Source organism: Bos taurus, chromosome 14, assembly GCF_002263795.3.
Source record: "Bos taurus isolate L1 Dominette 01449 registration number 42190680 breed Hereford chromosome 14, ARS-UCD2.0, whole genome shotgun sequence".
Classification (NCBI taxonomy): domain Eukaryota; kingdom Metazoa; phylum Chordata; class Mammalia; order Artiodactyla; family Bovidae; genus Bos; species Bos taurus.
In genome coordinates, this window is record NC_037341.1 from 6,435,046 (window position 1) to 6,448,520 (window position 13,475).

Below are 13,475 nucleotides of genomic sequence, written 5' to 3' on the forward strand. Positions count from 1 at the left end.
TTTGAAAAAAGATCTTCATTTTTAAAATTACTTTTTAAAGTTTGTTTCAGAATTCAAAAGATTCATAGCCGCTCACCTTTTGTTTATTTCTCTCATTAGAATGCTTGCTTTGCTTATTCTGTGACCCTCTTTTCAGTATCAAGATTTCCATTTGATGAAAATACAGTTTCTTATTAAAAGAACATGTTTAGGGTGACAGTGGAAAGCAAGTCAGTTTCAGAAAACAATCAATTAACAGAATTTTAAAGTTGGAAAAGAGGTTAGAACAGCATCTGGTCCATCCTGCTGATTTACAGGTAAAATACCATCACCTGCATTTTGCAGATGAAGAAACTAAGAAGGTTAGTTTACATAAAAATAGTGATGTAGACAATAAGGAGAATTAGAAACTGAGTATTTTACATCTCAGAATAATATTCTTTTAATTAAACTGCACTCTCATATTTATTAGTTCACTGAATGTTTGCTACAATTGGCTTTATTTCATGACGTATGTTAACAGCGTGCATGACACATGGAATGACAGTTAGCTGGCCTTGGTAAAAGTCGTCCTCATATGTTTATTTAGTAGCTCCAAAATGTCAGGCCTCGTGATAGGCTCTGGGCAAACTAACGTTTTAAAAAATGATGTAGTTCTTCCCTAAAGAAATCCAGCCTATGGGGGACAAAGACAAGTCAGTTGCCTCTGAGGCAGGTTTCAGGGCACCCAGGATGCTGCTTCCTGTGCCTGATGAGGACCAGGAAGGCTTCAAGACTGAAGAATAAACAGTAACAAGAACTGGTAGGGACAGAACAAGAAAAGGCATTCGAAGGGAACCAAGAGCACGTACAAAGCCACACACTTCAAGTCCTGCTATGTTTAAGGAACTGCAATGCAGGGATCTATGGACCTAAAATGATAACGTGGGAAGGGCAGGGGGTTAAAAGATGCTGTTGAGAAAGTCTCAGACACCACTCAAAAGAATCTCAACTTTATCCTCCTAAATTTATAAACTAGTTCTCACGCTCCAGGGATGGCCGAGCAGTAGTATCAATCAGGCTTTAGATGCCAGAAAGTATAGACTAGGAGTAATATGAGAAACACATTATTTAAGGGAAGGACCCAGGAGGAGGGAAGGACCACAAGCAAAGCTCAGGCAATGACAATTGTCTGTCTGTCCGTCTGTCCATCCATCTCAACAACCAGCATTTACTGAGGGAGCACTATATGTGAGGTGGTAGGAACAAGAATAACACAGATTTAAGGTTTGTGTGAAGTCAGACATGACAAAACATACAGCTAACTGCTAGGTGTGGAAGGTGCGGGCTCTTTGAGAGGACATCATCACAGCTAGACGCGGGAGGTGGACGAGAATGCTTCCTGAGATGCAGGAGGACCGGCGTCTCCCCTGAAGTGGCTGTGATGGAGGTGACCTGGAGCTCAGTTCCTCATGGGGAAGTGAGCCGTGTCTACTGTGTGAACGCAGGGAACGAAGACGGATGCACGCGATCCTGGGCGCTCGGTTCCCTCAACCTGGGCCCTGGGGGCTGCACCTCAGCCTCCACCGAGCTGTGGGTGCTGTGGGGAGGAACAGGAAGGGACTCAATAGAGAGTCAGAGGGGTGGCCACTAACCAGCGATTGTCAGGTGACAGGATGGAAATGCACAAGACTTCAGAGACAGTAAATAAAGCGACCACACCGACTGTCTGGGGAACAGTCGGCCCTCAGTAGCCACGAGGGGCTGGTTCCAGGACCCTCTCAGATCCAAAACCCACAGGTGCTCAAGCTCCTATATAAGATGGTACAGTATCTGCATATCTACCAACCCCACCCTTGTACCTTAAATCATCTCTGGATTATTTATAATACCTAATGCAATGTATTGCCTGCATGTGGCAAATTCAAGTTTTACTTCAATTTAAAAAATTTCTGAAATAAAAAAATTCTTTTTTCCATTAGTAGTTGGTTGAACGCACAGATGCCAAACCTGTAGATATGGAGGGCCCTCTGTACTTTGTGCTTTCTTTGTATGTGGAGCCTAAAGCAATTCATCAAAATGGATTTCGCTTTAGAGATTCATATGTAAACTGGACTCTGCCAGGAAGCATCAAACATGTCCTTTTGTGTAATGACACCAACATTTTGAATTGTTAAAGTGTTCTCATTGAATAGATTCTGGGTTATACTAATTATTTGTCGCTTATTTAATTATTTGGACATAAATAATGAATCAATGTCATTTTGGGAAAAAGATTCTTCTTGTCCTCAAAAAAGAGATGAGAAGTTACTGTAATTACGTCTGATTTTACTAAGTTAAAAGTGGAGCAGAAAGCCCCAATTTATACTCAAATGGTTGAAAACACATCCATTACTCATTTTCTTCCTTTTTGGAAAAAAACTAACTATGTTGAATTGCACTGCATCCTTTAAGTTATTCTTAGAAGACCAGTGTTCACGGAGATGGTTAACCTCTGCTATTCACATGGCCACTGTGAGTTCTACATGCTTTAGTGATAATACTGTTCTCACCATCAGATTTATTTGCTAACAGAGGCTCTTCTCAATGACACACGCTCAGGGAATATTTGTGACGGTGACTCTGATGAAGAACAGTTGGCTCAGATGACATTATAATCAAATATCTTCACCAACACACTTTGAGAAAAATCAGTCGAATTTCAATAGGCACATTTCAACAAAAAAATACTTTTGCATTACCAGGCTTTCTTGCTTGGGCTAAGAGGAAACACTTTTATAGTGCACATACTATTATGCCCACTTTTATAATGGGTCATTATTTAATAAAAATAATTTCAACATATATCATAAATTGAGTTTTTCTTGGGCCTAATACTGCACTGGAATACCTTCATTTTAGTACACATAATCTGAAGAACATTGAGTATTCTAAGGACTGAAATATATAGTTTCTCAAAAAAAGCACCAGTTGTGGCAGAAATAAAAGAACAGGTTTCATCTCTTCTTTGTTTAAATAGGCAACTGATAGGACTTCTTTGCATCTTTTATTCTGGAAATAATGGCCTTAGATACTAAATGTTAAATGAAAATTAAAATAAATAAACCAAATGGGTCAGATATAACCAGCAAGTTCTATACAAAAAGATTTGTTACCACAAACATATTTCAAGTAAATCATTAAAAATTACATTTTTGAGTTCTAAAGGAATGACAAGCCTTTTTTAGAGATACAGATGCTCAGAAATTCCTAAAGTGAAAATGCCGGTTCAATTTTTTGCCAATACATATGATAATGCCTTATTTTTTTTTTTAAGTCCTAACCCCATCCCGTCCGTCTTAATGTGCTTCAGTTTCCATTGCCCTACTTAAGGCAGCTTATAACCAGAGAATGATTACACTGAAGGGACCACAGAGTGACCTGATCTCCCTCACTGCACCTCCGAGGGGAGCAGTATGCGGGGCCTGCGGCACTTTCCTGAAAGATGAGCAGACCTGACCCTGCCAGCTCGTAGAGCCTGGTCTCAATCCGGCACCGGCTGCTCAAGACAGAACACAGGCCCTGAGTCGTGGATCCCCGTCTGTGCCCTCTCTCCACCCTGTGACTTGGGAAAAGATACAACTCCCCACACCTTAAGTTCTCACAACAGGACCACAATACCTCTGAGTGGCTGTGAGAACAAGATGGCACAACATGTAAGATGGTACCTCATGGACAGCAGTTTCTCATTAAGTGTTACATCCTTCTTGAAAGTTCATTCTTACACTCAGATCAGATTTATAATACGTGATTCTATGATTTTCAGGAGTTATACAGAATCAGCCTTCCACCTCTGTAATCTGCAATTGCCCTCCTAACTCTAGAAGACGAGAATGATGAAGGGATGATCTTTTCCCAAATGCCAGCTATCATACTCTTCCTATGGGATGATTAGAGCAATTGGCTTGGAAAAGATCAATGGCAACCTTCATTAGGAAAACTTACCAGGTCTCTGTGCAGCATTGTCTAGTCCAGTAAATACTCACTAAGAGCTTATGATGTGCCAGTGAGACTACAGACTGACAAAGATACATGGTGCTTTTCCTGAAAAGTCTACTATTGTCTGAGAAACATACATATACTGAGTGAAGACTGCACAATACTGCTAACAAGTTAGATATAAACTGCTAAGTGATGAAAATCAACATAGCACACAGGAGGAGTTTGGGGTGGGTCCTCCACAGTTGGCAATTAAAAAAAAAACTCAGTCTTGAGAATATTGATATTAACTAAGGACTAACTATGTGCTGGCCATCATACTAGGTGTTGAGAATATAAATGATATTCTGATGCTGAAGCTGAAACTCCAATACTTTGGCCACCTAATGCAAAGAACAGACTCACTGGAAAAGACCCTGGTGCAGGGAAAGATTGAAGGCAGGAGGAGAAGGTGACAACAGAGGATGAGATGGTAGGATGGCATCACTGACTCGATGGGCATGAGTCTGAGCAAGCTCTGGAAGACAGTGAAGGACAGGGAAGCCTGGTGTGCTACAGTCCATGGGGTCACAAAGAGTGACTCAGTCACGACTGACTGACTGAACTGAACTCAGAATACAAAGGTGTGAACAGGGTGTGTGTGTGTTGGGGCAGGGGGGTTCTACTTTCATGGGATTTAGAGTCTAATTTATTATTATTCCATCAATGGAGTAATTATTTTAGTATATTCTAAGGAGACCACTTTCAACTTTCCCACTTGTCACAAGAATGAATAACCACTTGGGAGGTTACAGAATCCAGCTTTTCTAAGTTGGATATTCTGTAGCATACCCACCCGATCAAAAATCCTAGAAATTAGCAAACAAACAAACAAAATACTTTTCCCTTTTCCATGCTGCAAAGCTAAGCAGCCAGTGTGAGTAACCTGTAGAATCTCAAAAGGTTAAGACCAATGGCCAATTATATTCAGGACCACCACTGTAGCCCTCTGCTCTCTGAAGGCCCCGCTGTGGTCAGGCTGCAGGAGGCAGGCCCTGGGTGGGAAATGCAGGCTCGGGAATTACACTGAGTGTCTGGGGAGAGCCAGGCATGAGTGTGGGCTCACCCGATGAAGGCTCCGTCCTCCTTCAGAGCCTCCACCCTTGTCTGCTCCTGAAAGGACACGTGGGTTCCTCTGGGGAAGCCACTATCCCCTCCCTGTTGCAGTGGATGGGAGCAGGGGTTATTAAGAGGATATCTTGCAAATCAATTGTTTTAGTGCTTTTCTCATCATTTATCAATAAATGGCAGGGTTAAGCTTAGAAAACCAAGTGCCTTGAATTTCTCTTCCTTTTGCTCCCCTAAACTTTAAACTTTCAAGAAATTTATACTTGTATTCATCTAATTTCTCTCAAGACCCATTAGAGTAAACACTGAGACACAGAACACGTGCGTCTGGTTCACACTATGGGAATTCGATCCACCCCGTTGAGTGGAAAGATGAATTAATGTATGCAAAGAAGGCACTAGGTCTTTCTGAAACAGGCAGATTGTGAAGCCAGCAAAGCTAAGTCCTTTCCCGACTCATCCCATGCTTTTGGCGCAGGGAGGCCAGGATCCACACACCGGCCTGATGATGATGAAGATGCCACCCAGCACATCTACAGCAGCCAAGCCTATGAGAACTCCAGGGAAGCTGAGGTGGAAAAGAGAAGACACCAGGCTACCTCAAAGGAATTTCACAACATTTGCTTCCTTTCACAACAGTCTCTGCTACCCTCACAAGACTCAACCCTTGTGGATGAGTCTGAGGCCCCACTGCCAGTTTGGTAAGAAGACAAGTACACAGGACCACGTCCAACTGTAAGGAACAGAGACAAGACAGAGACCTGTCCTTCCCCAGCTGGAGAGCCAGGTGGTGAGACTGTCCATGTGGGATTTGTGTTTAAAATATACTTCACTGAGCTCCCGGTGTGCCCTCTCTGCTGAGTGTGAGGGGGCAAAGCTCTCGTCCCTGACCCCCAGCACCCAGTCCAGCTGGGAGGCTCTGGGGACACCTAGCAGGTAGGCTCCAGTAAGAGCTGACCCAAGTCTGCAAGGGCAGACAGGAAACGCTCAGAGGATAGAGAGGAGCTCTTGAGGCAGAGACCACTGCACAAGCAGAGCTCTGGAAGCCTAAGAGGACTCAGCACACTTAAGGAATTACCAGAAGTTCAGGATGACCAGGACAAGGGCTCAGGTCTTTCCAGTGGCTGCAGATGACATGGAAGAAGTTGTGTGTGGCCCAGGGATTACGTCAGACTTCCAGAAACTGTGCAAAGAGGTGCTGAGCTCCAAGCAGGAGACCTCCATTAAGGGAAACATGAAAACCTAGTGCTCTGGGCACTGCAGGACTGGCACTGCTTCCCTTTCTTTGACAACACTTGATATACTCTTCCTTTAATATTAACACTTTAATGACTAATATGACACATCTATCCAGTACTTATTTTCCTCCTTTATGTTAAAATAGAAAGTCATAGAAAGAATCCCAGGGGTTCTGTATTCTTGTTAAAGAATCCACTGCTCCCACCCCCTGCTGCCCATTTTCCATGGATGTATTTTCTTTCTCTTATGTTAAGTAAGTCTGTGGACCGTATCAAAGAATTACTGAATGATAAACGGAAAAACTGATTTGCATTAATTAAAAAAAACTAGGAACTTTTATTTTCTTCACTGAAAAAGAATTTCCACTAAAAATCCATATTCAGTAGCAGAGTCTAAGAGGAAACACTTAAGGGTAAAAACAGCCTGTTATAGGCAGGCAATTCTTTTTTAAATGACTGAATCACTCAGAGGCAACCTGTAGTGGATGACCACCATGTCACATGCCTGTGTGACGGCCTGACAGCATGTCTCCTTGGTCCTAGTCTTGAGCCTCCCCACCACCAAAATTCACCTTCATAGTTATTTGACAAAGGAGGTTATTTCTTTCACACTTTCTGTGTCTCTGATACCAAGTATTTATTTAGCACTCAGTAAATGCTAAAGAGCTCAATTTAAGCAGGGTGAGGGATACTGGTCACCACGCCTGATACTGTATCATAGACCATCAGAGCACCTTCACTTACATAGTCTCCATAGGTCTCCTGCGTCGGGGGCGGCGGTGGAGGTCTGTACCCAGTTGGGGGCACTCCTCGTGCTCTGGGAGTGAGCAGTCCTCTTCCGCGACTTACTGGCCCTCGGGTGGAGAGGACGCCCCTGGAAGCCGGCGTCCCCCGTGGTACCCCGACTCCCACCGGCCGGGCTGAGACTCCTCCCCTGCCCCTGCAAGCAAGAGGGTCACATTAGCAATTTGCATGGTGTTCTCCAGCATTCCAGTGTTCACATGTACTAATACCTCATGAAAATCAATGTTCCATAAATCTGTAAAAAGAAATAAGGACACTATATGCAAAGAAAACACTAAAGCAAGTCAGGAACAGATTATCTACCTAAAGAAAGGAACTTCAATCATTCAGGCACCTAGTCCAGTGAAAATAAACATGGTAACATCAAAGAAGCCCCAGCGTCGGTTTCTGTTTGGGACCCAGAACAGGAAGCTGACATCTGGGGAGGCTGCATCCCCTGGGACCATCACACCCCACCAGAGTCTCAGCCAGTCCTCACTCCAACACTGCGACATGGGCCTTATGGCTCGTCTGTGGACAAGAAAACAGAGCCCCACAGGGATCTTAAGGCTGTCTGAGAACACACAGACGGCAAACCCAGGACCAAAACACACACCAGATCCCGTGAGAGAGGGAATAAAATGGACTTTCTCAAATAACATATCTACTAGATAGGATGGAAAGCATAGTTCTTAAGTGAAATAAACATATATTTTCTGAAGAAGAATGCAACATATTCATGTATTTCTAACATAAAATATGAGACTTCAAGTCAAGAGAAGAAGGAAGGAGGCAGCTAAAACCTGAGCAAGCGTGCAAGTCCCATGAAGAAATGAGGACAGATATTTGACTCCACTGGAAAATACAGGCCCAGCCAGGCCTACCTCCTGTGGACAACGTCTTGCAAACAAGAAGAACCGAGCAGCTGATGGGGCTGCCTGTACACCAGTTCTCTCCTTCTTTAGTTTGATTGGGATAGTAAATACACAGCTGAAAATGCAAATTCCACAAACAACAGAGAAAATTAATGAAACCAAAAGCTGGCTCTTTGAAAGAATCAATAAAATTAATAAACATCTAGACAGGCTAAACAAGGAAAGACAACAATATCAGAAATGAAAGAGGGCGTCACACTACTGACCTCAAGGACATTAAAGATAAAAACAGGAAGATTATGAACAACTCTAGGCCCACATATTTGTTAACTTAGATGAACTGGACTAATTCCTCGAAATACACAAATGACCAAGAAGAGAACTAAATAATCTTATGTTTATTAAAGAAATTTAATTGATAATAATCTTTCAAAAAAGAAAGCATCAGATCCAGAGGATTCACTGGCGAAACCCATCAAATATTGAGAAGAAATTATATCAGTCTTCCACATTCGCTACCAGGAAGTAAAATCAGAGGGAACTTCTCCCAACACATTCCCTGTGGCTGGTCCTTGGAAATGCCTCCTGAAAATTACTTCTGCATTACAGGCTGGGCCTGGCCTGAGCCACCAGGGACGATGGAAGTGGCCGGCCCCAACTTGGCCTTGAGCCCTCGTAGGGACCTATCACAGGAGGTGTCTCCCAAGATATTTTTTTCTAAGTCCACCTGTGGGAGTCACGACTGGCCAAGGTGTTGGGAGACAGAGAGGCTGAGAAGGGTGACAAGGCTGGGCTAGGTGGTCTCTGACCTCCCTAGGAAGAGATGTGTGGTCCAAGGAGAAACAAAAGACATTAAGGATATTATAAAATGGAAATAAAAACTTATAAATCAGTATCTCCCATGAACAAAGATGCAAAAATCCTCAAAAATAAAGTAAGATTTATTCTAAGTATGCAAGCCTGCTTCAACTGGTAGCTCAGCTGGTAAAGAAACTGCCTGCAATGCAGGAGACCTAGGTTCAATCCCTGGGTTGTGAAGATCCCCTGGAGGAGGGAATGGCTACCCACTTCAGTATTCTGGCCTGGAGAATTCCATGGACTGTATAGTCCATGGGGTTGCAAAAAGCTGGACACAACTGAGTTACTTTCATCGAAGGTTGCTTCAACATTAATGAGAATCAATGTGATCCATCCATCACACCAAGAAGGCTTAAGAAGAAAAATCTTAAGATCATATAAAGAAGAAGCAGCATTCAATAAAATAAAAGGTCATTCATGATTTAAAAAATCTCACCAAATGGAGATACATTCACTCAAGTTAAAAAAGCACACCTACAAAAAACCTATAACTAATGACACATCAAATGGTGAGAGACTGAATGCTTCCCCTTAAGATTAGGAAGGAGGCATGATGTCCAGCCTTACCATTCCTATTGTACTAGAAGTCCTACCTAACTCAATGAGGCACAAAAAGGAAAAAAACTTTCAAGATTGTGGAGGAAGAAACAAAACTTTGTTTGCAGGTGACATCATTTCTCTGTAAAAGTTTCCAAAGAACCAACCAGATTAAGATTAAAAAAAAGCAACCATACAAGCAAACAGTAAACCAGAACTAAGAAGCACATGAAACACGGTCTTGGGATACAAAGGTCGTAAGTCAACTGCTCTCCTGTAAACTGCAATGAATAACTCAAACTTGCTAAGTGGCTAACAGTGATAAGCCATGCAAACAGTATGTTTCCATGATATGATATAATAAAAGTAGCTATTTACCCTGTGGTTTTTGTTCCCCAAACTAATAAGCCTAGGCTAATCTGAAAAATATTAGACAAATCCCAAACAAGGAACATTTTACAAAGAACCTGATTGGTATTCCTCAAAACTGTCAAAATCATAAAAAAAAAAGAAAAATATATGACTTTCACTTTTAGGGAACTTGTGCTATCCATTTTTCAAGCATTGTAAGTTAGATATATATATATATGTTTAAGTACTAGGCCATAAAAATTGGTGCAGTAAAATTGGTGGTCAAGAATGAGGACGCTGGATTCAGATCTGAATGTGATTCCTGTGGTTATACAACTCTGCCCTCCAGTTAACATTCAAATTCATCAAGGGTCTGAACTTCCCAGGACAGTTTCCTCAGCTGTGAGAACTCTTTTCTTGGTGTTATGGGGAAGGAAAAATGGCACAGGGCACACACAGTATTTAGCACATTTCCTACTCAAAACAACTTAAACAAATTTCAATGTCTCTGAACTGTATCGACAGACATCATATCTTTAGTCTTACTCATCTTTTTATCTCCATTATATATCTAAAAAAATCTTCAATGTAATTAGAGAATAGTTTCTACTTCTGGTACATCTGACACATGACTACATGTGCTATGTCAGTCATTCCTTGTATAATCAAACTAATTAAGGCTCCTGCTTCTTTATCTCATATCCCATCCCTGTCATCCAAGGCACTATATCAATCACAAAATATTCAATATTTTTGACTGTATAACTTCAGGTCTTTTAAATTGAAAACATAAATTTATATTTAAGAACCTCACAATTCTTTCCCATCGGCATCAACACGGTTAGGTTATGTGCCCACTGGTTATAGGAATTACACTAAAGAACCCGTTACAGTTTCAGACGAGTCATTTGATGCATGTAGCTCGGGACCCTTACTACAAAAGACACTTTGAAGATTCGTTTCTATGAGTCTGAAACCCCACAGGAAGGGTGTGAAGCGGAACAGCCTTAGTGCTGTATGAGGCTCTTGGCGGGGGAAGTCTTGACGGAGGCACGGCCAGCATGCACATCCCACTGCACCGCCGTGCACGCTCACCCAACGCTGCAGATCAAGCTCAGGGCAGAGCTAATTGGCAGGATTGACGACATGGGGTGAGAGCAGAAAACGCGTCTGTGAGATGAGATTTAAAATGATAATCAATGGGAACTCGTTTATTTTTTACGTGAAAAGTTGCTTCAAATAGACAGGACTGGGTGCTGCACTGCTCAGAATAGGGATAATGGAAAAGCAGAAACCTAACCCATCTGAGTACACGGTTTCATAAGCTGGCAAATGTGTGTGATTGTAATGCTTCTGTGCATTTGCATTTTTCAGCACAGTGACCTTGATTTCTGGATTTGCAGGTCAGATATGAAAATAATCGAAACAAGTTTTTTTCCCTGGGAACCGTGCTTTGAATGAATACAAAAAGTTATTGATCCATTAGGAACTAATTATTTAGTTTATATGTTAGTAAGAGGTTTTAGGATATAATGAAAAAGCCCGTGCTTTGGGTTCCAACACACTCAGCCTCAAAACTCAGATCTAGTCCTGCCATCACTGGGTTGCTGAGCCTGGGTTTCCCATCCACTGATCCAGTAAATAAGATCCAGCTCTCGTGGAATAGTTGTGAGGGTTACAACTATATCAAGTAAGTGCCCAAGCAAAAACAGGCACTCATTAAGTGGCGATCACTATATGGACTCTGTCCTTAATACTGTGCTTCTGGCTGTGGACCAAAGAGTGAGGAGAGAGACGGCAGAAGGTACAGCTTGCACTAGGTCTCATCTCACACGTTCGGCAGCAGCATGTGTACGGACCTTCTATACATTTAGCAGCAGTAATGCAGTGTGGTAGAATAAGGGTACAAACGTATATCACGGTGTTTGGCTTTTGTTTATATATTTTATGAGAAGCAAAAGTACAGAACAAAACAATGAATTTGGTGAATTAGCTCAAGCCAGCTCCAGCATTATTAGCTGGGTGAGGCCTGGGCCTCAGGAAGAGAAGGGCCTTTAGCTGATCATAGCAGGGGCCTGTGGATCTAGTCAAGGTCTAGCCAGTGTCACAGTAAGAAAAGCGCTCTCTGAGATCCATCCGGGGATCAGCCTTGATGCAGTAATGACCTGAGGGGTGCTTTACTTTCCCATAGAATCCCTGACATGTGTGACAGCTTTTCTTCATCTCTGATGGTGTGTGCTTCTAAGAGTCAAGTATAATCATTGAGATTTTTTTTTTCTTGCCAGAGGTTGAGAAGGGAATGAGAGGTCAGACAGAAGGGAAAGATAAATGCAGCCTGAGGTCTCAATCCCTCAGACTAAACATAAGAAACCGCGAGGGCGAGGGAGACTGACGTTCTGAAGAGAGGACTGGGGCAGCTCTCACCCGGAGCACCTCTGCAGATCCTGGCACGTGGGGCTGGGCCCGCTTCTCCTCTCACACTTTACTTCAGCACCCACAGCACCCGGGCCTGGTCTCAGGGCAGCGTCGATATCAGGAGGTCTAGGCTGGGACTGAGACTGTATGTCCAGCAAGCTCTCAAGTGCTGCTGTGTGTGGCTTGGATCCAGAGCTTACAGACCTGTTATGAAACCTGCTGGCTATCTCTCTTCTTTCCCCTGTGATTCATCTGATAGGGACAGAGTGAAGGGACAAAACAAGGGGTTAAACAGTTAATCCCCCTAGGTGATTGTAAGTATCCACAGAAAAAATATGGGAGACTCCTGTAAGTTAACGATTTCCCAAGAAAGCGGGTTTGCTTAACCACAAAACCAAGCAGGCTTGCTGAGCAACAAAACCATGAAAAAAACATGAGACATGTCCCCAAATTATGAAACAATGGTGGCATGAGCCCCACATCCTGCGCGTGAGCTCAGTAAGCTAGTGATCCTAAGGACATGCTCTCTGCACACATAAACAATAATCTGTGGACCCAGCTTGACCATATAGGGACAAGAAAACTCTCCTGCTCAACTGATGATGGAGGAGAAACTGTAAGAAGTATCTGTGCTGCTGCTGCTAAGTCGCTTCAGTCGTGTCCGACTCTGTGCGATCCCATAGACGGCAGCCCACCAGGCTTCAATTTTTAGTGAGGGGTCATTCTGAGTAACCAGAAAAGGAATTATGCCATAGTCTAAGCTTCAATGGGACAGTTAAAAAAATTAAGTAGGATTTGGATTACTGTGTGCTCCATGTTCTGTCCCCATTTCACTGATGAAGAAAACTAGACTTAGTGAGGGAAGTCCCTTGAGACCATGACTAGGAGGGCCCGGGTGACTCTGATTCTCCTGCAGCCACACTCCAATTCCAGGCATATGGCGCCACTTTCCTGCTTTCAAGCCCTGGCCCCTCTGTGCGGGATGACTTCGCTCTCCTGAGTGTGTCAGTGCTCACGCTCCCCATTTTCATTTCTATTTCACTTCACTCTTCCTCATACCCCTCGTCCTCTTTTCAGCCAGTCTGCCATCACTACTCACTTCTCTGACTTTCCTCTTACTCTCCCTGAACAGCCGGACAATGACTCGGTCACCATCTGTGTAGCTTCACTTCCTGTCACAGAAAGAGCTCAGGAAATGTGTGACATTAAATGACCTAACACCAGAAACTGACTTCACGTTCAAAAAGGAAAAAAATTGATTAAACTTTTGCAAAGCCAGGGTGCTCTGGTGCTGTGACCAGGAGAACCGTGCTCTGTTCCAGGCTGGCATTTACAAGACAAGTTCTAGTTGCAAGTTTTCTCATTGTTTGCCATG

At 42.9% G+C, this 13,475-nt stretch overlaps 1 protein-coding gene across 5 annotated transcripts in view; it reads right to left on the reverse strand.

Moving 5' to 3' along the window:
* The window catches only part of KHDRBS3 (KH RNA binding domain containing, signal transduction associated 3), a 152,823-nt gene that overhangs the window by 42,737 nt on the left and 96,611 nt on the right, over positions 1-13,475 (reverse strand). For 4 of the 5 annotated variants that reach the window (XR_009497082.1, NM_001083512.1, XM_010811923.3 and 1 more), the window contains one exon: positions 7,026-7,221. The exons of the other annotated variant lie outside the window; for it this stretch is intronic. Coding sequence is in view for 3 of the 4 variants with exons in the window: in NM_001083512.1 (NP_001076981.1) it covers positions 7,026-7,221 (196 nt within the window). In the remaining variant the exon portion in view is untranslated. The remainder of the gene's footprint in view (positions 1-7,025; positions 7,222-13,475) is intronic. 5 annotated transcript variants of the gene reach the window in all.